Source organism: Sesamum indicum, linkage group LG3, assembly GCF_026168435.1.
Source record: "Sesamum indicum cultivar Baizhima isolate 11 linkage group LG3, ASM2616843v1, whole genome shotgun sequence".
In the NCBI taxonomy this organism is placed as follows: domain Eukaryota; kingdom Viridiplantae; phylum Streptophyta; class Magnoliopsida; order Lamiales; family Pedaliaceae; genus Sesamum; species Sesamum indicum.
This window is the reverse complement of record NC_142659.1, coordinates 16,980,386-17,005,135: the sequence shown is the minus strand read 5'-3', so window position 1 is coordinate 17,005,135 and position 24,750 is coordinate 16,980,386. Positions and strand designations below refer to the sequence as shown.

At 36.6% G+C, this 24,750-nt stretch overlaps 3 protein-coding genes and 1 long non-coding RNA gene across 8 annotated transcripts; 3 read left to right on the top strand and 1 right to left on the bottom strand.

Annotated features, from left to right (window-relative positions):
* The first annotated feature begins 1,822 nt into the window (after positions 1-1,822).
* LOC105157863 (dormancy-associated protein homolog 4) lies at positions 1,823-2,995 on the top strand. Of its 2 annotated transcripts, none has more exons than XM_011074359.3 (3): positions 1,823-2,335; positions 2,438-2,515; positions 2,667-2,995. In XM_011074359.3, exons 1-3 carry the CDS (start codon positions 2,050-2,052, stop codon positions 2,672-2,674), a joined length of 372 nt encoding a protein of 123 aa, XP_011072661.2. In that variant the 5' UTR covers positions 1,823-2,049; the 3' UTR covers positions 2,675-2,995. The 2 variants fall into 2 exon arrangements, with proteins under 2 accessions (XP_011072661.2, XP_011072660.2); XM_011074358.3 differs by having other exon boundaries at positions 2,438-2,534.
* A 207-nt stretch (positions 2,996-3,202) lies between these two features.
* LOC105157864 (uncharacterized) lies at positions 3,203-12,476 on the bottom strand. Of its 2 annotated transcripts, XM_011074360.3 has the most exons (11): positions 12,021-12,471; positions 11,310-11,501; positions 11,038-11,220; positions 10,856-10,955; positions 10,751-10,772; positions 9,524-9,566; positions 8,887-9,039; positions 6,177-8,289; positions 4,664-6,047; positions 3,957-4,040; positions 3,203-3,634 (listed from the first exon to the last, which is right to left on the bottom strand). In XM_011074360.3, the coding sequence occupies exons 2-11, from the start codon at positions 11,390-11,392 to the stop codon at positions 3,570-3,572; spliced, it is 4,230 nt and encodes a 1,409-aa protein (XP_011072662.1). In that variant the 5' UTR covers positions 11,393-11,501; positions 12,021-12,471; the 3' UTR covers positions 3,203-3,569. The 2 variants fall into 2 exon arrangements, with proteins under 2 accessions (XP_011072662.1, XP_011072663.1); XM_011074361.3 differs by lacking the exon at positions 3,957-4,040 and having other exon boundaries at positions 12,021-12,476.
* LOC148788748 (uncharacterized) lies at positions 8,277-12,793 on the top strand. Its single transcript, XR_016064643.1, has 2 exons — positions 8,277-8,725; positions 12,501-12,793. It is a non-coding gene; the product is annotated as an uncharacterized LOC148788748 (long non-coding RNA).
* A 5,922-nt stretch (positions 12,794-18,715) lies between these two features.
* LOC105158093 (ABC transporter B family member 19-like) lies at positions 18,716-24,528 on the top strand. 3 transcript variants are annotated; one of them, XM_088878562.1, is made up of 10 exons: positions 18,716-19,217; positions 19,275-19,861; positions 20,068-20,122; positions 20,225-20,400; positions 20,589-20,753; positions 20,846-21,141; positions 21,320-21,636; positions 21,773-21,996; positions 22,094-24,016; positions 24,115-24,528. In XM_088878562.1, exons 1-10 carry the CDS (start codon positions 18,716-18,718, stop codon positions 24,460-24,462), a joined length of 4,593 nt encoding a protein of 1,530 aa, XP_088734688.1. In that variant the 3' UTR covers positions 24,463-24,528. The 3 variants fall into 3 exon arrangements, with proteins under 3 accessions (XP_088734688.1, XP_088734689.1, XP_020548648.2); XM_088878563.1 differs by having other exon boundaries at positions 18,716-19,315; positions 19,427-19,861; XM_020692989.2 differs by having other exon boundaries at positions 18,716-19,861.
* The last annotated feature ends 222 nt before the right edge of the window (positions 24,529-24,750 follow it).

Sequence of the window (24,750 nt, the reverse complement as noted above, 5' to 3'; positions counted from 1 at the left end):
TATTAAAAAACACATTTTTAAATGTCCCACTTGCTCAAGAAAATTAATATATTAATAATATTTGATCTTTTTCTTAAAAAAAAAAATAAAAATTGGGTGGACAGAAGCACGTGGGAAGAGGGCCCAGCATGAGTTGAAGAAGAACAGGGAGGCAGAAACTCCCAATTCTGAGTTGGTGACGCTAATAGCCGCCGTTTCCTCCTTTACAACCCCAACCCCCACTTGTCTTTTGTTTTTGTTGCATTTGGTACCCCACTTGTCCAACTTGCGCTTCTTTCTCTCACTTATTCCCCAACTTCACCTCCCCACAAATCCCCTTTTATTATTATTATATCTTCATCAATTTTTTATTATCCACGTTCCTTTTTACTAATATATATATATATATATATATATTTATTTGGGATTTCATATCTACATTAATGTTTTAATTTAGTGGTTAAAATAAAAAATAACGAACAAATTTTATTAAATATTTTGATATTTATTTTCAATCTATTTTATTATCTTTAGTTATATTGATGTATGATATTACTAAAATTATTGAGTTGATGAGTATGGAGTTAGTAGTGGGTAATCATAATCAATTAGGGGTATTTGATTTTATTCCTTTAGAATTAGAGATGTAAAGTGAGGCCAACTTGCATATAATTATTAATGTTCATCATCATTATGCGTACGACCAACCTATTTTTATCATTCAATTTCATCCCCCACATTAGCTCTAATATAATAATAATAAGGATTATGGCATTAAATAAATTACTCATGGGTTTATTAAAAACACACAAATTTGTAAGAAGAAAAAATGTGACATGTAAGATAAGAGAGAAAGGTGGAATAGTGGATTGAGAACTAAATTTTTTTAAATATAAAATTTGAGTTAAAGGATAAATGTGGATATTCAAAATTTCTACATATATTTTTTTTAATTTTTATATATACTAGTATAGATTAATCTCGTTTAAGTTGATTTACAGGACTTGGACAATACTCAATTTCTCTTTTGGAATTATGCTAATAAAAACGAGACAAATACTTGCACATCTATCTAATTAAAGAGATCTGGACTTGGAAATTAAGCCCATCAATAGATTCTGCTCCTGGCCCAATGTTATAGCCTCTCAAGTTAAATTTTAGATGGATCCTTCCCTTTTTGTTATGATTGAAACAGAAATCAAGTCATTCAATACTCGATTGAAATTGATGATTTAAATTCGATTCAGATTCAGGTAAAAATAATAAAATCTAAAGTATTTGAATTCAGTTCATATATGATGTAATTAAAGCTTGTTTAAGTTCAATTAAATTAATAATCAAATATAAATTTTCAAACTCAATAACAATACTAATTCAAACAAGTTTAACTGTGTTCAGCTCGATTAGAATCACTTATAGCCCCTATCTCTAATTTTAGGAAAAATTACAATTTTCATTCTAAATTTCTGGGAGTGGCAATTTTGATCCTATACGAATTAATTTTTAGTTGTATAACTCTAAAAAATTGACAATAGTCCTTTTTAGCCGGACACGTGACGTTTAAAATTAAGTTTTTTCCCTTAAATTACTGGACCAAAATTACAATTAGTTTTATGATTTTCAAATTCAAAAAATTCCTTTTCGGGGAAATGAAGATTAAGGGGAAGGGAGGGTTTGATGGTAGTAGAGGGACTCGGATCCATCTTCATTAGTTCTACAAATAGATTATGCATTTTTTTTTTTTATTTCAATGGTTCTAAACAATTCTTCTTACAGCCACAAATTTGGTGTATAAAAACTGTAATTGTTGACATAACCCAAATCATATTTCCTCGCATAACAACACAAAATTATTTGATTTTAGGGCTTCCATCTTTTTTGTAACAGTCGTATATCTGGTGGTGTCATAACCATTTCTTTTTCTATTGCTCACACTATACCTATATTCATCACCTAGTTTCGGTTGTTACAAAAGATAATAAAAATATTTCAAAAACAATTTTTTTTTAATAAAAAAATTATATATACATATAATTTTTTTTGGTTTTCATATTAATTAATTTAATAATAATGGGATTTCTCCACAAGCTTTGGGATGAAACGCTGGCGGGGCCGACACCGGAAACCGGCCTTGGAAAACTACGCAAACATAACTCTTTCTCCTCCGCCAGGTCCAGCACCGCTGCATCGCCACTGGCCGTGGTGGTGCCGCCCCATGATGACAACCTCATCCCTATTTCTCGGAGCATCACAGTCATACAAAGCGATGCTCATCGTAACCTTAGTGTTTCTGTTGACTCGCCATCGCTGCCGTCGTCTCCGGCTGGCTCCACAACTCCAAACTCGCCATTTTCACGTAAGAGTTTCATGTTTGCTTTTTGCATGGAGATTGGAGAATGAATATTTTGGTGTTCTGGGGGTATTTTTCTTATTTATTCTTTTTTTGGGGTGTTTTTAGCAAGTTCTCCTGGTGGGAACTTTAAGAAATTGACGAGGAAACTGGCAACTGGAGCATTGCACACCTCGGAGTCAGAGAGTAAGACTGGTTATGATTGGTTGGTTTTCTCTTAATGCTACTGTTATTTGCACTTGGGTCCTTGGAGAGTTTCATATTTACAATAAACCTTTGTTTCTTGCATGCAACATGCCCACTAACATTAAAAATTTATTCCAACTTGTATTGCCAGGATTGTAATGCAGAGTGCCTTGGATCATTGAAGAGGAAGTGACAATTTTGATTTAAAAAAATTGTTATCTTTGTAAAAATATATAATACCCTCTATCGGGTTCGTTTTTCATGTACATACTAACGCAACGTAGTTTTGCTAGATGAATGAAATGGTCCAGATGACATTACAACTGTAGATATGTTTATGCCATGAGGACCTTTCTTATTTCCTTGTTTTAGTTTTCTTACCCGAGACAAACAAGGTGTAAATAGTAAATACGCTGTTTTGTACACTCAATCCTTTGTGATGAAGCAGTATGCAAAAAGCTTTCAGTTTGGTTTCTTTAATTGCCCTAGTTTTCCTCGTAACTCAAGATATACCAATTACCAAGTAAATGACACCAACCATCCCAATACACCTTCAAAATATAAAAGTTGATGAAACATTATGCGTGTATCCAACCGGCTAATGCACCTACTCTGACATGAGCAAGTCCATGCCATGAAATTTTCTACAACATAGATGGTGCAGTACAACTCCGTCACAACCATATGGACCACGTTGGTAACTCGATGTGTTTTCATTCACACCCAACATTTGATTCTAGAAAAGCATTTTAACACCAAGTGCAGTACAAAACAATCAATGGCAAGAAAAGAATACTTTAGCTGCAAAAATCACATCAATGTTCCGCCAATTGGAACTATCCACTCATTACAATATACAACATAATATTTTGAAACTACAAGAAATAACTAGATCTTCATGAAGGCCACTTGAATCCATGAGCATGTACAGCGTACCATTGTACTTATATGGAAGGTGATTCCAATCTCAACCATTGGGCGTCATACTTGTAATTATCAATGCTGGTGTCAGAGACGGCATCCCCGAGCAAATGTACAGCAATCCTGGGAGCAATTATCTAGGTTTTGACTCACTTCCCTTGCTTCTAAATGTTGATAATGAGAAAAATGATCTTGGAGCTGTAGAAAAGGGTTAACATATATAAGCAAGCAGAATTATCCAATACACACACTAGGTAGTGTTCGTTGTTTTAGAAGCTGTAGCTAATCTTCTGTAGGCTTTAGCAGAACAATGCATTAAGTCAGTAAGTACGACTAACAAAATAAGCAATAAGCTTGTATCTGATGGCAACATCCTAGGCAGTGAAATCAACCATGGACGGTCTTTATCTCTTTGATGCAAGCAGTAAGGTCAAGTTAGACAATGATAACAAGTCATATTCATGTCTTCTTGGGAGTAAATAAAATTTGAAGCCAAAAAACATGATATTGTATAATTCACCTTTGATTGAGCTTCCAGAAATATGATCCTCTCTTAGTTTAAAGTTGCCTGGAGGTGCTGGGATAGAACTCTGAGAAGATTGTACTGTGAGAAGAAAAGGGAATAAACACATCAACAAGAAGCCTGTGAATGCTTATCCCCTAATCTGAATATTGAATGCAATACACAGCTGCAGAGGCCCGAAATCAAGGTGGGAAAGAATTGTAGAAGTTCATAAAACTAAACACCACTGGAGCAACATGAAAGCTGCAAAGAGATCTACCAAGAAAATGAAAGATTTTGGGAACTGCTCAATTCAACTCAGCTGAAGATCAACCAATTACAGTGAATTTGTGTAAGTGGTAAGAGAGAGGGCGCAAGCTGGCTAGAAAAAGCGAGAAAAAGAAATGCAGCTCAATTTTAAAATGAGTAGTAAATCATCAGGAAGAAAAGCATCAGAAAATGAGGCGTTTGTTTCATTCAGTATAAGATAAATTTTGCCCGATCCTTTAAATGATTTTTCAAAAGTAATATGTATGCCTCAGGAGGAAAGCACCCCAGCCATAAGCTGAACCCACGACATGACAACTCCAGAGGATGACTACAAGAATTTCACTTAAAAATATGTGAATTAAGACGGAATGATAGTAAAAAAACTCAGCACAGTAAATAATTTGCCGGTAAACGCAAATGGAAAAGGTAACATATGATCATATATCATCAATCACCTGATTCATTGTAAAACTCGCTTTCATTAAAGCTATCATCAGAAGGTTGAGCTTGAGCAAAACCCATTCTTGACTTCCTCAAATCCTCTGATGACCGATTGGCAGGATCCCGTCCATCTTCCGTATCATCATCTCCCTCAGATGTGGTTGCCGAGATCCAGTCAACCAAACTCTCTGAGCCTCGATTCTTCCTTCCAAATTTCAGTAACCTTTTAAATCCCCTAGTCATATCCTTGCGGGATAAATTATTGGATGAATGGGCTACCAACATCGGCTTCTGTGCTGTTCCCCATTTCTTCCTCATTCGAGCAGCATCAGTTTCCATTTGATTTAAAGAATGTGAATTCCATGAAGCAGGACTTCCAACTGGGGAGTCCACAGATGCATCAACATCAGACATCTCGTGGGAATACGCAAAGGGATGCTGACTATGAGAATTCCATGACATAGGACTTTCACTTGGCCAATCTTGCGTAGATTCAACAGGCAGGAATCTCGAAGGAATTTCACTGGGCAATTGTGAGCCCAAAGCCTGGTCCACACGTGAAAATGTAAGAGTACCATCACCATTTTCAGATCCAGAATTCACAAACTTCTCTGACCCGATACTCATTATTGGTTCCACTTCTTCCAAAACCTTATGGCCTTCAGTGTTCGAAGTCTCAAATTCTTCTTCTTCTTCATCTTTAACAGTAATCCCGAATTCATCAGGTCCAGATGTCATTTCATTGTTTTCATCTACATTATTTGCAGGCTCAGATCCCACAGAAGCCCTTTGCCTTGCAATACTTGTTTGAGAAACAAAGCTGGCACGACTACCCTTTTTAAGAAAAGGCTTGGTCCCAACAGTTCTCTGAACTTCCTCATCAAATTTTATTGGTGTCAAGCCAACACCATCTGAGTCCAACGGAGACATTTCTCTCAACTCTCTTGGATTTGCAGAGCTTTTCCTCATTGCCTGCAATCGGCGTGGCTTCTCCTCCTTGACAATAGTTGCTTCTTCTGTTGCGCTTTTGCTGCGGGCATAGTTTCTTAATTGTGATCTAGTTGTTTTGGTGCCTCCAGAAGAAAGCTTAGTATTTTCTTTTCTCAGGTCAGAAAAGTTGGGGACAGATTGTGCAAGCGGATTGTCAGGTTGCAGTCTTCGCTTACCAGTATTTGTGGATGTTTTGGTGGAAGACCTTGGAGCAGGGGCTGCCGAGGTGCGAGGAGTAGATGAAGACAAACTTCGGTTATTCGACAAAAGCTTCTTCCCCTGTGCACCCCTAGAAATACCATCGCCGAAAGAGATGTCATCAAAAGCGGTATCTTCACGAGGACGATTCTTCTCTACAAAATCCAGTGCTTCCTCATCATCTTCGCTATCATAAAAATCTAAATATTGCTGTCAAAAGGAAAGTTCTAAACGGTTGTTAAAAATCCACATAAGATGGTTCCTGAAATAAGTAAATAGATATAGTAAGATGGTTCCAGGTTTAGTGCCATATAAGCCAGAACATAACCATAAATCTACCTGCTCCCTTTTCATAATTGACCGGCTATTGTATGATCTGAGTCTCTCAGCTCGACGACGAGCACTGGATAAAGAATCCTGTCTGTCTGCAGATCCAGAAAATTTGGCCTTCATCTCAGATCTACTTCTCTCAAGGCTATCCTGCATAAACTTCAATCTGGCTTCTTTCTCTGCTCTGTTGGAACTCCAATCTTCCCTGAGCTTTGCATCCCTTTTCTGTATATACTTGTCATAGAATTTCCCTCGAGAACTCTCTGCAACACTAAGCTCAGAAAAATCCTTACTCAAAGCATCACCATAGTTCTGGCTATCAATTGTTTTCACGGCAGAGGCAGAAATGAACTTGCTCTTGTTCTTTGAACTCCCAGCAGTTTCATTTGACTTATAATTGTCAGACAATTGAGAAGATACATCTGCTACTGGTTTCGAGTAGTGTAGACCACTAGCTAGCTCATGTTGTGAATCGTCTGACTTTCCCCAATGAGGACTGGATTGATCTCCAGGGACCCTCAGTTTATGCTCGGCAAAGAGCTTCTCTAGCTCATTCGCTTTCACCTTTAACTCATCATTGAGTTCCTGATTTCCCTTAGATTGTGTCATTCTTTGAGCTTTCTCTGGAGGTGGCGTTGAAAAAGAATCACAGCCTTCCAGAGCCTCTGCTGTAACTTTACCGGGAAAAGGTCCCCTGCTGGTTCCACTAAAATAACTGTCTCCTTGCTTTTTTGCCTTCTTACTCAGTTCAGCTGCAGAACTTTGTCTACTGAACTTCATCCTTTGAGGTCCAGAATCTTCAACTCCTGAAACAGAACCACTGGATACCTTCTCAGAGGTGCGTAATTCTTTCTTTTCTACTACTTCAGTTTCCTCAACATATCTTACCTCTTGCTGAGCAGAGGACGAATCACCTTCAATCCCTTTATAGCGAACAGCAAAAGCCTCTCGAATTCTTGAACCAGAAACACCTTCAATCACCCTCGACTCTCCCACAGCCTTCCGAGTAGACTTCAAACTTGTTTCTACAACAGACTCATCCCATGATTCAGAATCTTGTCTTTGATTCAGGATATCAACCCCACCACCACCTTTGCTTCCAATACGCCTAACATGTGACAGTGATGAACCCTGATCCCTGACCCCAGCTATTTGTGACTGGGCCCCGCTAAGATCTTCACCAATCTGCGAATCCTTCAGCTTCCCCTGATGCCCAAAAAGAGAAGCACTCTCAGTTTTCCCATCAACCAAATTTCTCAACTTTTCTTCTGAATTTTCTTGATTGTCAGCCTTGATGATAAAAGACCTTGACTGGGTCTTGCCAAGCACTTGATTTTTCAAACCATCACTTTCACCGGGAAGCAAATTAAAATTTGACTTACTAGACTCGGAACACTGTTCAGACTTATTAAAACCCTCTTTCAGTCTGCTATCACTACCCCTACTCAAACTAGGAATAACCTTTATCTCTGGCTTAACGAAAGAACTCTTTGTTGTATCGTCATTTAAATTCAAAACTTTATTCTCGTGAGAAACTGTTGCGGAGGACGGAGTAGATAATGGGCTCTGAGCGTCCTTCTTTTCAGCACTCAAGTCAATGCTCATATCACTAGCTCCACTCCACCTCCTCAAGACCGCTTTCTCTGCAGCTGCCCCCGTTGTTGACACATCAGACGGCAGCCTCCGCAGCTCAGCAGACTTTACCACAACGGGCTTTCCTCCAGAATTCTCCTTCTGTTTGTTCTCGAACAAGTTTATCCTGTCCTGAACACTCAGTCGCCTCGCTGGCTGGCTCGCCTGTGTCGACCCAGTTTGGTCAGGAGTTAAGGTCTCATCTTTCCCGTCTTTTTCTCCAACAGTGTCGTTCGCCTTGTTTCCGTCGTCCCTTTCGACACTGGATTCTCTGCTGAAAGCGCGACGTAAGGGAAAGGTGGGGGCCGCGGGATTGGGCTGCTGACACGTGGCGGCCTCTTGCCGGGGTTGGGGGGAGGGCGGGTCGTCGTCGATGGACATATCCGACCCACATGAGGAGCGGACGGCCCTGTCTTCGGGTCCGGATTTCCATTGGTTTATGAGGTCGGGCCGCCTCTCGCACAGCGATATGAACATGCCACAAGCTTCGCTGCAAAGACCAAAACAAAAAGTATAATTAGTATTTTAAAATTATAAAATGAAAAAAACAGCATTTATTTATTTAAGGAAAAAGGATAAATAAGAAAATAAAGTAAGAGAGTGGCCGCAGCAGATCTCCTCCATTTTCAATAGTTACATTTATTTTTCGTGTACCATGGGCCGTAGGCCATACATAGTGGCCCAACAGCAAAACTGCACAGCGCCGATCGATGAAAATTTGCCTTCCCCCCACCCCCCCCCCCCCCCCCGAAAAAAAAAAAAAAAAAAAGGTACAAGGCCGAACATGAATAATGTAAGAAATTTTCACAAAATCAGTGGTCTGAAAAGTGAAGGGGAGACCAGATCTCTAGATAGGACATAACAATTACTATCAGCTTCTGCGAGGCCAATTAGCCACAGTCGTGCACTTAAAGTAACTTGGTCGGGTGAGTTTTTATTTGGACAGCTATTACTATTTTTGTTTTAGCTTGTTTCCCTGCTCGTTGCGAGCTTGAATAGTGCAGGCGCATTTCCTAAATGGATAAAGAGAACCATTTTGGTGATAGAGCTGTTTTTGTGAATAAAAACAATAAATTAGAAGCCTTACTTTAGACGATGAGCACCGAACCTCTCAGCAAATATTTGGAGTTCTGAAACAGCGTCGACATTGAAACCAGCAGCAGCAGCACGAGCAGCGGCAGCAGTTAGATCCTGCTGCACTGCCACTAGCCTCAAGTCAATAGCTCGTAGAAGCTCCTTCCTGTATTCATTAGAACCAAATGAATATGTATCAGAAACGGGAAGCGAGAGAGGTTTGCCAAGCAAGAGAAGCTAAATGGGATGGGTTTCAGCTCTGACCACTGAACTGTGATAAATTCACTTCTATTTACCTCAAAGTTCAGAGCAACCAAATATAAGGCACATTGTACAATTAATGTTTACAATTTAATTGAATTTTCTAAGATAACCATCCATTTGCTGCCTTAAATGTTAATATATATATATATATATATATATTGGGTAGGAGCTTAGTGGACCTGAAATCTTACTGTAACACTTCACCTCATCAATTAAATTTTTCTGATCAAATGATGCGCCGAACTATATAAATCATATGACTTCATGCCATTATGATAATGCCCTCAAAATCTTGATTTGGCAAATAAAAGCTTAGAACCATCAACTATACAAACAACAACAATCCAGATGAAGAGTTGAGATAAATAAGGTAAGAGGGGATATACTTTGTGGCATCATCTGCAGCTGTCACCCCAGGTCCACCTCCACCTGGAGCAATTAATAGATCCAGTAAGCATCTTGTAATAAAAACACATTAGGATTCTTCAGAACAGCAAAGTAGCAACCGAGTCATCAAACTTGGCATCTATTCATAAGGCCCAATCCCTCTTTAGGGAAGAAGAGAAAGTAGATCAGAGGTTGCATATACTAGAATTCTTAAATTAATCTAAAGATCTTGAGAATATAAAAAGCTATTCAGAAAACCAGCAGATCCAAATGTAAACCCAATATCTTTAATAGATTAGGCATACATGATATATGTAGCAGATAAATACTGGATAACAGAGGCACTATAGCTTTGTTCGCATCCTGATTTTCAATGTCATAGGTTTTTACTCCATTATGAGAATAAGAACCTCGTATGACAGAATTCAAGGCGGCAAGGTTCCTACAGAGGTAAAGAAGCAATGCCTGGGACGTATTTTCACCCATATGCAAAGATAGTTTAATACATAGAGCAGTCAATAGCATTGCCAGCGCCAGTCCATGAATTTTCACCACAGCATGATCCTACTCATTGATTGCTTATCTAGTGATTACAGGAAATACCTTACCCACTCATAGTCATCCAGTAATGAGATGCATGTTAAAGCTATTATTTTTTCGGGAGAACAGCCAATAACTATTAGATTGGCTTGGAAACATTTGTGTGACATAGAAGGCCTAACAAATTGTTTATCAGTAAAAAAGGATCGAAAAGATAAGAGGCAGGCAAAGATGATGAACCTTTACAGAACTTAGCTTACTGATGCAATATTCCATCAATGCTTAGGGTCAGCCACATCTATCTAACTCTTTTAAAGTCCAAAGACACAAGAGAATACTGGAATATAGTTGCTAATAGGTTTAATGAGTTATTGCAAGGTATTGCTTACATTTCCACGGGTTTGCCACATCCACCGATTTCTCTTGATTTCCCATACAATACAAAATTAATGGGTTCTATCAAGCTAGCTTTTCTTAAGATTTTATCTGTTACACACCGTTAACTAAGATTTTCAGAAGTTCTGAATTTGTTCGATCAGCTACTTTCAGGATCTGTTTTAACAAATTAATTAATTAAACCGAAATTTCCTCCAAAAACAAATAGAGGCGAAGATGTCAAAATCAATTGAATGAAACCGAACAGGAGAAACAAAAAATAGATTAATAATAAGTAATTGAAAGCATACCAGAAAGTTGATCTCCTGCTCCCTGAAATAAATAGGATACTATTTAGCCTTGTTCCAGTCACAGCACCAATGATTTGAATGATAAGATCATAAAGAAAAATATACCTGTGAATAAATTCTTCTAGCTGCTTCCAACTGTGACATCTCGGCATCAAAGGTATTGACCAGTTCCAAAACTTCGGGTGTGCTTACAAATCGCACAAACCTTCAAATAAAATTATAAAATATGCATATTAGATTTACTAGAGTCAATCACTAAATTCCTCAGAGAGTTGCACTATCACTACCTCTCAAGTGTTCCTTTCGTGAACCATGCTTCAGCATTTTTACGTCTACCAACTTCAAGCCTAACCGATTGAGCAGCAGAGGAGACTTGTTCCTCTGCAACCTTTAAATTTGCAACGAATGGTTTAAGCAATCCTGAAGCAAGTTTCTCAGTGCTCCCACCACTGGAAACAAACAATTCACACCTGGCCAAAAGGAGCTCTCAGTGAGTGACTAATTTCACCTAGGAACTCCAATGATAAGGATATCAAACATAAAGAAACAAAATGTTCACCGTGAGCGCTTCGGTGAAAGCTGAAATACAGCATAATCTAGAGGCGCATCCGACTTCATCTTTTCCATAGTAGAAAATGACATTATTGTTTCGGTCTTTTGTCATATATGCACTTCCATTCCCTAAAACCTCTCTATACAAATAAAACTAGCTATTCTTTGAACCACGCATAAAATGGATTGCTGGAACAGCCTGCACCCCAGTATACAAGTTAGAATAAAATCATAGCAATTTACAAATGCACTTCCTGAAGTATGCTTAAATTCAAATTAAAGTATTCCTGAATTATCAGGAATGCAATTCCAGAAGAAAGCATATATTCAATTTGAAATAAGACCATTAATAAGATGATAATTAATAGAACAAGATCTCAGTTCAAATCTTTAGTTGAAAAATTGACCTATATCAACAACATAAAATTCAGAAAATGAGCACAATGCACTTCAAAGTGAACCCATCAAAATCAGTCAGAAAATAAGCTTAAAATTGATATCCACACAGATCTGATTACACACATAAAAAAATTCAAACGCAGGACATCAGCTTCAACTAGCATTATCACAACTCAGTATCATCTCATAGAAAGCAATGTAGAAATATTCGAACACTTGACCAGAAGTACGAGCTAAAATAACCGAAAAAACACTAGCAAATCCAACTCAACTCAATTTCAACAAAACGCCAGACGATCGAGCAAAACCAAAAACTGACCTCAACAATGTCAATGCGGGAGATCTTCAATTCTGGAAACCGATCGTCGGATTCCAAGTCAATTATCCACAAAATCTCCAAGAATGTATAATAAAATAATGGGAGAGTTTGAGGGGGTTTTTTCAAAAGTTTTGAAAAAAAACAAAAAAACCCTACAAATGGGGGAGGCTTTGGATTTTGCTTTACTCCTTTCTTTTAGTAAAAACGGGGCGTATGTAGACCGTATACGTATAGGTTTCTTTCTTGCGCAGCTCCTCTCTTCAAATACACATACATACATATAAATATTTAGAGAGAGAGAGGAGGGTGAAGGAATGGAGTGGTGTGCCTGTGGCGATGGTGTTATGGGTTTGTGCTTCAGACAAAATATGAATTTCGATTTATCTTTTATTTTTCTGGTTTTAGTATTTTTTCCTGTTTACACTTTTGTTGTTTGTTGTAAACTTGTAATCTAACGTTTGAAATCTTCACTGCACTCAGAGAGAGAGAGATGAAAAGACAAAAGAGACAGTCGCCTATGGACTGGGTGGAATGTGGATGTTCTTCTCTTTTATCATTTCTTACTCAAATGTCAAAATTGTCCTCGCCTCCTGTCAAGTCCAACCAATTTCAATTTCCTCTCCGCTACTACTCCACCGGATTTTCGGTTTGTCTAACATCGTCTTTTCCCTTTCTTTATTACTGAATTTTTGTATAAATATGATAAAAAGATATTTTAATGTAGAAAATTTACTACACCATATTCAATTAAAAAAAGAGATAAATTATATCGACACTCTTTTGTAGCAAAATATATATATTCCGTCTTTTATAACATTATAACTACTTTTTCTGAATGTGTGGTTATAATTTTATAAAAAATAAACAACATCTGTGTAATTCAATCGTACCTCAATATAATCAGTTGTTTAAAATTATCAATTTCAAATATTCATAGAACTATATCTAATAACTATTCAAAACTATAATAATAATAATATGATTACTCATTAATATCAAATAATTATATATAATCAATACATACTATTAAAGTAAAATTACATTTATTATAAAAGTAGAACAATATCCCACATGTTGATGGGGTTCGATTTGATAACCTTATAGTCATATTAAGGTTGTCTAGAGTTTATTTTAATGTTTGTTGGTTATAAAGACAACCCATACTTCTTAAGAGCGATTATGATTAAGCTTATGGTTTAGGCTGAGAATATCGTGACATGATTTGGCCAAATCTTAATTCAATTAATTAATTTATATATAAATGGACACACTTAAAAGAAAAAAAGGAGAGCTAATTCAGTTGGAACTTTCTAGCCCGTCACGAAGTCATGTGGACTTGGGGGGGGGGGGGGGGGGTTACAGTTGTCATGTAAGATTTTCTTCCCCATCTTCCTCCTTTTTTTTTTTTAAATTAAAATTTGATGGGGCTAATTAGTATTTATCAGATTAAAATAAATACAAAAATAAATTACAATTAACTCTATTAAAATTTACATAATTACAAATATATTATATTGTTTGACAGATTATAAATATTCTTTCAAATAAAAGATAATTATGTATTCCCTGAACGGTGAGATGGACATTCATACTTTACTCTTGCTAATTTTTCTTTTAAAGAATTTGAGGATAGGTATAAATAATTCAATGGGCATATTAGTTCATAAAAATATATTAAATTATAATTCATAATTCAAAGAGACATAGTTTATCAATAAACTAGAGGAGACTAACAAGACTCATTATTAGATGAACATTAAAATCAGAAGGTATTTATAATTTTTCAAATAATAATGAGGTATTTAATTATAACGGGTCTCATAAAAAAATAATTGTAATTTACTCTAAATATAAAAGTATTTATGCTAAAATGTTGTATAATTATTAATATATATTTATCATATTATCTATCATTTATTGCGAGTCCATTACAATATTTGGTTCTTATTAGATCCATTGAAACCATGTTTTAATCTTCTGTTTATCTCCCGCTGAATCCCTTTTAACTCCATTTTTTTACATATACTACTCCTACACACACAATAAATAAATAATATAATAAATCAAGAACATGCCTAAATAAATAATATAAAAAAAAAATTCCATAAGTGATGTTGCACTCCAAGAACATGCCTAAATAAGGGAAAGTAGAAGTTGTGATCAAGTTTGCTTGCCTTCATTCCCCACATCTATGCATTTACATCTGGAATTCCAATTTCTGTATATATTTCATTTATTTATATTATTTTCTGTTTTTTTTATTTTATGAAATTATTAAAGCTTAGATTTGAATTAAAAGGTGGGCCATCAAATGAGTGGTCGGTGGGCAGTGTGTAATGTATGTGGTGTGTTTGACTTAATTGAGGGTTGGGTATGCTGAGTAACTTTGTGTTTTTCATGTCTTTCATACTTAGGGCCACCCCAAGAACATGCCCTTCTATCTCCCCCCCCCCCCCCCACCAAAAGCTTTTTGAGAAAAAATATATGCAAATAGTAACTGTCGTGGCACATTGTGTCGACACTATATATAATAAATAATTTTTCATATTTTTCAAATATATTATAGATTAAAATATATAAATCAACATATTACATTAAAAAATAATAAAAAGAGAGAGAAAAAATAACCAACTTAGAGATATTCTTGACAACTTTTTATATTAGTATAGATAGAAATTAATTAAAGGGCATTTTTAATATTACAAAAATTGATGTAGTGGTATCAAAATTACCACTTTATAACTGTGTCACATTTTTCTTTATAATAGCTTAACTATGAGGCATTTTTAAACTCATAAAAAGTTAATATAGCGATATTAAAACTGCCACTTTATGTCTAAAACACTTTTTTTTTTTAATAATAGTATAGTGAGCTAACTTATAATGTTTTTTTATGTCGGTGAAGTTTTCTAGACGTTCTTGAATGATAGCTTGTCGTTAACAGAATTAAAGTGTATATTGTCTATGAAATTAAATTTCATGTTTTTTGATCAAACTTAAATATATGAGGTTTTTTTAATCTAAAATAAAAGTAAATTACAATGATTTTATCTTAAATTTGGCATAATTAATTATAAATACCGTTCATAATATTGGATAAAGTTATATAATTCTTAGATGTAGTATGAAATTGTCAATTTTGATCTTCCTATTTAAAAAAATAAAACAATCGGATGGAGTGAATGAAAAAATTATCCTTTTAGTCTATAAAAAATAAAATAAAATAAAATTATATTATCAGTCCACAAGGGAATTTTGCTCAGTTCACCATAAAAAATAGATGAAACCTTATAGAGACTAACGGATGGAACTAATTGTTAGATCACCGTTAAAATCAAGACTGTATTGATAATTTTCAAATAACGAAAAAATATTTATAATTATATTAATTTTTATGAGAGATCGTTGTAATTACTCTTAAAATAAATAAATAAAAAGAATGTGTAGTTTATTGAAGGGAAAATAACATCAAATGTTTAATCTACTTTCTTAGACTTAGACAACGTAGAGCTCATTATACCTCGTGGGCCTGTAATGGAACTATGAATTTCCGGTCTTAAATTAAAGTTTGGCCCTATAAATCCCAATTTAATTACTAGCTTAGCCCCAGAAAATGTTCCACACGGGAAATTACCAAAAGACCCTTGGGAATTTAATGATTTTTGCTTATGTTATACCCTAGTAAGGTAAAAAGTGCACTGAAGAAGTGATAATTTTGGTAAATGAGTTCCAAGAAATTTCTTTCTTTTTTTCTTCTTTTATATATATAAATTGAATTTGAAAACGTCAAATTTTGCAGATTACATAAATACTGATAATTCTTGAATAGAGTATTAGAACGAAAAGATCCATTTAATAATGAACTATTGATTCTAATTTCTAAGTCATCTCTGGCGATTAATCAACAGTTTGAAGTATTTTTCTTGTATAGTTTTGATAAACCAACGTTTATATATAGTTGTAGAAAAATTTCTTTGAAAAGTAAAAAGCTCATTCTACATCTCATCGTGTGCAATAATTCTCAAAGTGAAAACACATAGTCAGGAGACTGATCTTTGAATGGAGAAAAGACGAATCAACAAGGTCACAAATAAATTGATTTATTTGAAAAGTACTTTATTTTTTAAAAGATACGTCTTATGTATCATGTGGGCACAATACATGTCGATATATTTTAATTTAATATTTGATAAAATAATTTCAATATTAATAAATGAATTAATATTAATTTGTCTAAATTTCACATCAAATCTCATCATCATATCCATTTGGGAAATTGTTGTCCTGACTTGTTCGATTGCTTATCCGAAAATCGTGCATGTAATCATGTTTTTGTTGCACCTAAGTTGGAGCTTTCAAATAAAGAATAAAATTAATTTTTTTTTAAAATATTTAATCTTTTTTGTAAAGTAAAATCATCATTTAGGGTATCTTTTTGACTTAATTAACTCTATCAATATCTGATTAATTTTTCCAATCATTTGAAAATGAATTTGTCTTGCTGTGTCCACTTGCACAAATGTCTGTGCCTCTCCTAACCTTAATTACCACATAAAGCATAGGAATCAAGAACATAATAGTTAGCCCACCATCAAAGTTTTCATTTTATTTCTAGATTAATTAACTTGTCTAAAATTATGTTTGGATTGAAGTGCTTAAAAGTTCACCAATACTACAATTAATTACACTTAAACCCCATTTATAACTACAAAATTACTTTCTTTCAAAAGCTTTTGAAATTGCACTTATATTTCTTTCAAAAATTCTCCGTTTACATATGACCCTTTTTTATTAGGGTTTAAATGAAAAATATTGGTGTTATAAAAAAAAATTACATACATTTTTATTTTTGTCTCTCATTTAATGTTTCCAAATATACTTTTATACTTATAAAACAATAAAATGTAATATATATATATATATATATATATATATATGAAGTGAGGTTAGCATTACTATATCTTTTCCTTTATAAGTACAAAATTATTACATAAAGATATTAAATGAGGAATAAAATAAAAAATTTATGTAATTCTTTTGCGAATGTCAACATTTTTCGTCTAAACTCTAATGTAAGGAGGTCAGGTGTAAACAATGAATTTTTGAATGGGGTATAAATGTAATTCTGAAACTTTTTTGGGAGGAAGTGTAATACAGTATTTTTAGGGGGAGTCTAAATATAATCAACCCATAATTATAAATTTATTGAATATGTTTGAATAATTTTAGATTACAACAAATTTGGAATTGTTTCTAGCACCTTATTTGAGCTTATTAATCCACCCTAGTGGAATCATTTAAAATTTTAACTTAGAACCAATTCTCTAATCTCTGTCTGTTCATCCAAACACAACCTAAGTCAATGAGTTCTGACCCGCCCGGAATTGAAATCATAATCAAACCGTAAGAACGGTCCATGTTGACAGGCTCGATCTCGAATTTTGATAAACCCGCCCCAAAAATCCTTACTTGAAAACTTTACTTTGCGTCAGTGATGGAAGCGCTAATAACATTGAGAATTAAGAGGGCAACTGCACTACTAAAATAAGAAATTTGACTTAACCATCTTCTTTTGGGGTTATAGAATTAATTCATTATGCATCATTTTGCTAGCCCATTTTACCTTAAGATGTACATATTTACGTGAATTAGTGTGTGAAGATGTATATGATAGTTTGGTCAATAATAAATCAATTGACGATAATCATGAATTTTCATGCATTTTTTTTTTTTTTGTTGTTGTTGTAATATCAATAAATTTGATAAATTTTGACTAATTGAGAGATCTATTTATTAGACCAAAATAAAAGTTAGCTTTATAAATGTAATTTTCCAAACTATATAAGATCATGTATAATTCATCTGTTTCTTGATAGTTGATCCCACGGACCATTTTGGGATATGCTGATGGGAAATTCTAACCTTTTGGCATGATCTAAACTAATTATTTGTAAAATGCAACACATTTGTTATGTAATTTGTATATAATTCAAAGAAAGTGATTAATTAAATAACAAATGTATCACACTTACTATATAATTGATTTAATTCGACTGAATCTGATTTGGTTAAAAAATTTGGGTATGGTGAGGGATTATAAAATGGAGATGGCACATTAGCATGCCAAATGGGTTGTTTAGAAGCAAGAGAGCTCCAAGTCCAAGGTGACCTATTTTAAACAATGACCCAACATCTATACTATACTATACTTATAAGAACCTCTGTGTTTGACTGCTTACTCAATAAACAATGAGAAAAGTCTATTTCCTCAACTTTTGTGAATGCTTCTTTCAATTGTATTTGCCCGCCCTATACACAACCATAACAATGAGCCGGCCCACGAATTTTGTTAACAGAGAGGGAGCAGCCGGCCAAGAACTGATTATGTATGTATCTAAGCTTCAACAACTCTGGTATAATTCAAATGATCATTACAGAATAAGGACGAGAAATTGATTCATCGTATGAACAGTCGTTAGCTGTTGGATTGACACAGTCGAGCAACACAAACAGCCAACAAGTTGATGAGAAGAATCCTAAGCATTGTTGCTCTGAGTTGTCGAAACAAGGCGATTAAACCAACTCCCTTCATTGGGAATATTGTGTTCTAAATGCGAAGTCCTGCTTCAGCTACTCCATTCTCCTCTTCTTCCCATTCCATACATAGAGACAACATAGACTCCATCGACTTCTTCATGGCTGATCATTCGTTTGAGACCGACAGTTCTTGGATGGATGTTCCTCAAAGGCCAAGGCACACTACTCCTGCCACTTCTCATCATCATCATCATCATCATGTCTCCACCTCATTTTCAAGCTCAAGCTCTTATGTCTTCTCCCAACACCGGTCCCCGTGGAGGCGGAGAAATCCCACTCCGGTCACCCCTTTTGCCACTGACGATGACAGGTCATGGCAAGGCGAGCTATCATGGCAGTTTCAGCCGACCGGTTGGCAGGATAGCATCAATCTTGGGGCAGCACTTAGTCCATGGACAGCCACTTCAGCTACCAATCCATCCAGGCGGAATTTTAGGAGATCAGCCAATGACTACTATCTTTCACACACTTATGGCGGTTTCCTGCAGAGCTTCACCAATCCTTACTATGAGACTTCTCATTCGGGTTATAATCCAGGGAGGCTCGAGCTTCAGAGTTATGTTGCTAGGGCTGATAATGGAAGTTCGTTTTTTGACAGGAGTTACACTTCCGCGGAGCATACCCGCCGGCCTGGTACGTTGCCGATCATCAGAGAAGGGAGTTCTGCAAGCAAGGATGAGTTGAGTACGGCTGATTATGGTGCCTCACAAGACATAGAGCGTCAACTTCGCTTGATAGGGGCGTATGGTGAATGCAAAAATCATCAGGATCCACGATGGTTTTCTGTTTCGCATGCTTATATGAATGAAAATGTTAATGATGATCATGGAAAGCATGATCATCTTCATCATAGGTTGCAACATAGTCGCCATGGCCATGAGGAGCACTACGGTCATCAAGTAGGTAATAATTTGGAAGTTGCTAATACTAGTGATCGTTATCACAGCCACCATGATCATCTGAACAGGGCTGATAAAGGGTATGGCGACTTTGATCGTGAGCCAGCATACGTGGAAGAAGATGATGAAGAAGATGAAGCTTCGCCGCCAAAATCAGTTGGGCTGTTTAGCTTGTTCAGGTATTCAACCATGCTGGACTTAGTACTCATGTTCTTTGGACTTTTGGGAGCTTTTATCAATGGAGGCTCTCTTCCTTGGTATTCTTTTCTTTTCGGGGATTTTGTTAACAAACTTGCCAGAGGACAAGACCAGGACAAACATCAGATGATGAAGGACGTTAATAAGGTATGTGATTTTGTCATGTGCAGACCATACAATAAGGTTTATCAGCACCATTTAAATCAAATTTAATGACTATTATCTGATAAATCTCAGAAGATGAAGGCCACTGTCTAAAGATTAGCCGAATAATGTACTCTTATCTCCAATTGCCTTTATGAATGCAACAATTTGAACTGTGATCCAATGCTGGGATGTTTTATCTCTTTTAGGTATGTCTGCTTATGACTGGATTGGCGGCAGTGGTTATGGTGGGAGCTTACTTAGGTTACAAAACACTTTCTTGATTCTCGTATCTCCCAATCATCAAACCTCAAGTTTATATCTTGTGGCGTGTAATAATGATCCTATTCTTTTATCTCATGGCAGAGATCACTTGCTGGAGAATAGTGGGGGAAAGATCAGCACATAGGATAAGAACTGAGTATCTAAGAGCAGTTCTGCGACAGGACATAGGATTTTTTGACACGGAGTTAAGTACTAGTGATATCATGCATGGAATCTCCAGTGATGTTGCACAAATCCAAGAAGTGATGGCAGAGAAGGTTCACAGTTATTTTCTCTGTCTTCCTCAATATTACAGTAGTATCATGGTTAATAATTGAACTTTGCACTTCTTTTCATCAAGCTGAACATCCCATTTTATTGCTTTGTGTGCAATTGAGAGCTTTTGCATGTAGTTTGTCGTATTTCTTCTTCCAAACCAATTTTGACCATCTCATTTGCAATGCAGATGGCACATTTCGTGCATCATATATTTACCTTCATCTGTGGTTACATCGTTGGGTTCTTGAAATCGTGGAAGGTGTCCCTCGCAGTTTTAGCAGTGACCCCACTGACGATGGGTTGTGGCATTGCCTATAAGGCTATATATGGTGGCCTAACTGCAAAAGAAGAGGTAAAAGAAACACAGCTATTACCACATAAACATATTAGTCGGCCTATGTTTTCCCCTTGCATTCTTCAACTAATTCTTTTCCATTTTTAAAGGGCTCTTACAGGAGAGCAGGTAGCATTGCAGAACAAGCCATAAGTTCCATCAGAACTGTGATTTCTTTTGTAGCAGAGGATACTTTAGCTGAGAAGTATGCTGATTTTCTTAAAAAATCAGTACCGTTAGGGGCAAAACTCGGCTTTGCTAAGGGAGCAGGAATTGGGGTGATCTATCTGGTTACTTACTCAACGTGGGCATTGGCTTTCTGGTATGGTTCACTTTTAGTTTCTCGCAACGAACTCAAAGGCGGTGATGCCATTGCTTGTTTCTTTGGTGTCAATGTCGGGGGCAGGTAAAACTCCCTTGTTCTTTCCTATCATTATTCAAAAACAAACACATACCAATAAATTCTCTATTGATCACAATAAAAGACACTCTCTCGAACTGAATGGATGACAAAAAGCTTTCATTTGTTACTTGTTTGATCGTGAAACAATGAGGTCTAATAAAGACTACGCTTCTTACTATAGGGGATTGGCGTTGGCGCTGTCATATTTTGCACAGTTCTCACAAGGGACTGTAGCAGCTAGCAGAGTGTTTGAAGTAATTGACAGGATTCCAGAAATTGATCCATATAGTCCTGAGGGAAGGAAACCATCAAGCATGCGTGGGAAAATCGAATTCAGAGGTGTTTCTTTTGCATATCCGTCTCGTCCAACAATCCCGATTCTCCAATCTCTTAACTTAGTGATCCCTGCCTCCAAGACTCTAGCATTAGTCGGTGCCAGTGGAGGTGGCAAGTCAACGATTTTTGCTCTTATAGAAAGGTTCTATGATCCGAATCAGGGTAAGCTAAAAAATTTTCTTTTTCTCTGAAAGCAGAAGCTGGAAACACCCAAGATCCTTACAAGTCACACTTTCAATTATATCAATTTTACGAATTTTCATCATATCTAACCATGTATTTGAGTTAAATTTGTCAGGATTTATCACTGTGGATGGTTATGATTTGAGAACATTGCAAGTGAAATGGCTAAGGAATCAAATAGGTATGGTTGGTCAAGAACCCGTTCTGTTTGCAACAACAATACTTGAAAATGTGATGATGGGGAAGGAAAATGCAACCAAGAACGAGGCTATTACGGCTTGCATGGCCGCCAATGCTCACAATTTCATCTCTGGCCTTCCTCAAGGCTATGATACTGAGGTTGATATCAAGAACTTGTGACTACTCTCAAATCTTTCCTAACATGCATATGTGGTATAATTATCCAATTACATCTCCTAAAAACTTCTATTTGCAGGTTGGAGATCGAGGAACTCAACTTTCTGGTGGCCAAAAACAGCGTATAGCACTTGCTCGAGCCATGATCAAAGATCCTAAGATCCTCCTTCTGGATGAGGCCACAAGCGCCTTAGATCCCGAGTCAGAAGTTATGGTTCAAAAGGCTATTGATAAGATATCTGTAGGCAGAACCACCATTGTCATAGCTCACAGGCTAGCAACGGTCAGAAATGCTCACACTATAGTTGTACTTGATCGTGGCTCGGTAGTCGAAATTGGTAACCATCAGCAGCTCATGGAAAAAGCTGGTGCGTATTTTGACCTTGTGAAGCTGGCAACAGAAGGGATCTCACAACCTGTGCAGAACCGAAACGCTCAACTGAAGAATATGAACGAGTATGAAAAAACTATACAGGACACATCAAGAGCAAAAGAAGTGTATGAAATATCAAAATCAATGTACTTAAAATCTACACAAGAAGGCATCCAGTTTGAGGAGGAAGAAGAATATAAAAAGAATTCGAGAAGATATAAACTTGCAGATGTTTGGAATTTGCAGAAACCAGAGGGCATTATGCTGATAATGGGGCTTTTACTGGGTATGATTGCAGGTGCAATTCTCTCAATCTTTCCCTTAGTTCTAGGTGAAGCTCTTAGAGTCTACTTTCTCAAAGACATGCATAAGCTGAAAAAGGACGTTGGACACCTCTGTTTGTTGCTAGTTGGACTAGGATTTGGTTGCATAATCTCCATGACTGGCCAACAAGGTTTTTGTGGTTGGGCTGGAACAAAGCTCACTAAAAGAGTTAGAGATTTGTTATTCAAAGCTATACTAAGACAAGAACCTGGCTGGTTTGATTCAAGTGAGAATTCAACTGGGATACTTGTTTCAAGGCTCTCAATGGATTGTGTGAGCTTCCGATCAGTTCTCGGAGATCGTATCACCGTCCTGCTGATGGGCTTGAGCTCCGCAGGTGTTGGATTAGGAGTCTCGTTTGTTCTTGAGTGGAGATTAACTTTGTTGGCTGCTGCTGTTACCCCATTTACACTCGGTGCTAGCTATTTGAACTTGCTCATCAACATTGGCCCAAAAATAGACAACGAATCTTATGCCAGAGCTAGCACGATCGCTGCAGGGGCAGTGTCGAGTATAAGAACCGTAGCCACGTTTGGCACACAGGAGCTTATAGTTCAATCCTTTGATCAAGCTCTATACGAGCCCAAAAAAACATCAGTCAGAAAGTCCCAAATTCTTGGATTGGTTCTTGGCTTATCTCAAGGTGCCATGTATGGAGCTTACACCCTAACTCTCTATTTTGGTGCTTATCTTGTCAAACAAGGATACACAAACTTTGGAGTGGTTTACAAGATTTTCTTGATACTCGTACTCAGCTCGTTTTCTGTTGGACAACTAGCTGGCCTCGCCCCAGACACTTCAATGGCAACAACAGCTATACCTGCTGTCTTTGATATTCTTAATCGCAGGCCTTCAATAGGAAACAATGGTAAGAAAACCAGGAAACTTGAAAGCTCGAAGCCAGTTGATCTTGAGTTCAAGCACGTCACATTTGCATATCCATCTAGGCTGAATGTGACCGTTTTAAACAATTTCAGCCTCAAGATCAAAGGCGGAACGATGGTGGCCTTAGTAGGAGGAAGTGGATCGGGAAAGTCGACAGTTATATGGTTGATACAAAGGTTTTACGATCCTATAAGGGGACGGGTTTTGATGGGAGGCATCGATTTAAGGGAGCTCGACTTAAAGGGGTTGAGAAGACAAATAGCTTTAGTAGGCCAAGAGCCATCACTCTTTGCAGGTAGCATAAGAGAGAACATCGCCTTCGGGTATCCTAATGCTTCGTGGGCTGAGATCGAGGCTGCTGCAAAAGAAGCTTATATCCACAAGTTCATTTGCAGCCTCCCTCAAGGATATGAAACAGAGGTAGTTCTTTATTCTTACAGCAACTAACATATGACTTTCATTTGTTATATATTTGCATGCAGTTAATTTAGTTAAATTCTTCACTGCATCTGGCACAGGTTGGTGAGAGCGGAGTACAGTTATCAGGAGGCCAGAAGCAGAGAATTGCTATAGCACGAGCGATACTAAAGAAATCAAAAGTTCTGCTACTAGATGAAGCAAGCAGTGCATTGGACTTGGAATCAGAGAAACACATTCAAAATGCGCTTAAGAAGGCGTCCAGACGAGCCACCACCGTGGTTGTAGCTCACCGTCTGTCGACAATCAGAGAGGCTAATTTCATTGCTGTGATGAAAGATGGGGTCGTGGCAGAATATGGTGACCACGACAAGCTAATGGCTGCCAACCTGGACGGCATATACGCTAACTTGGTACGAACGGAAACGGAAGCAATGGCATTTGCATGAGTTCACAAGAAACAAATAGGATACTGCTTAGATTGATAGAGTTTCCTTGGATTCATGAATCAATGCCAATACCTGCAAATTCATGCAGAGTTGGATCAATCTGCAGGTTGGCATGCATATTTTTCATTCAACAAATATTGGATGGTTGAAGAATAGGCTTAAGGCATGGATTGGAAATGAAAGTATTCGGCTAAATTGCTTTTTTGGTCCCATAAAAGAGGGGGGTTGGCTTTTATGGGAATATTTTTTGTACCAAAACCATCAAAACATTTGCAAAGTTAGTCCCAA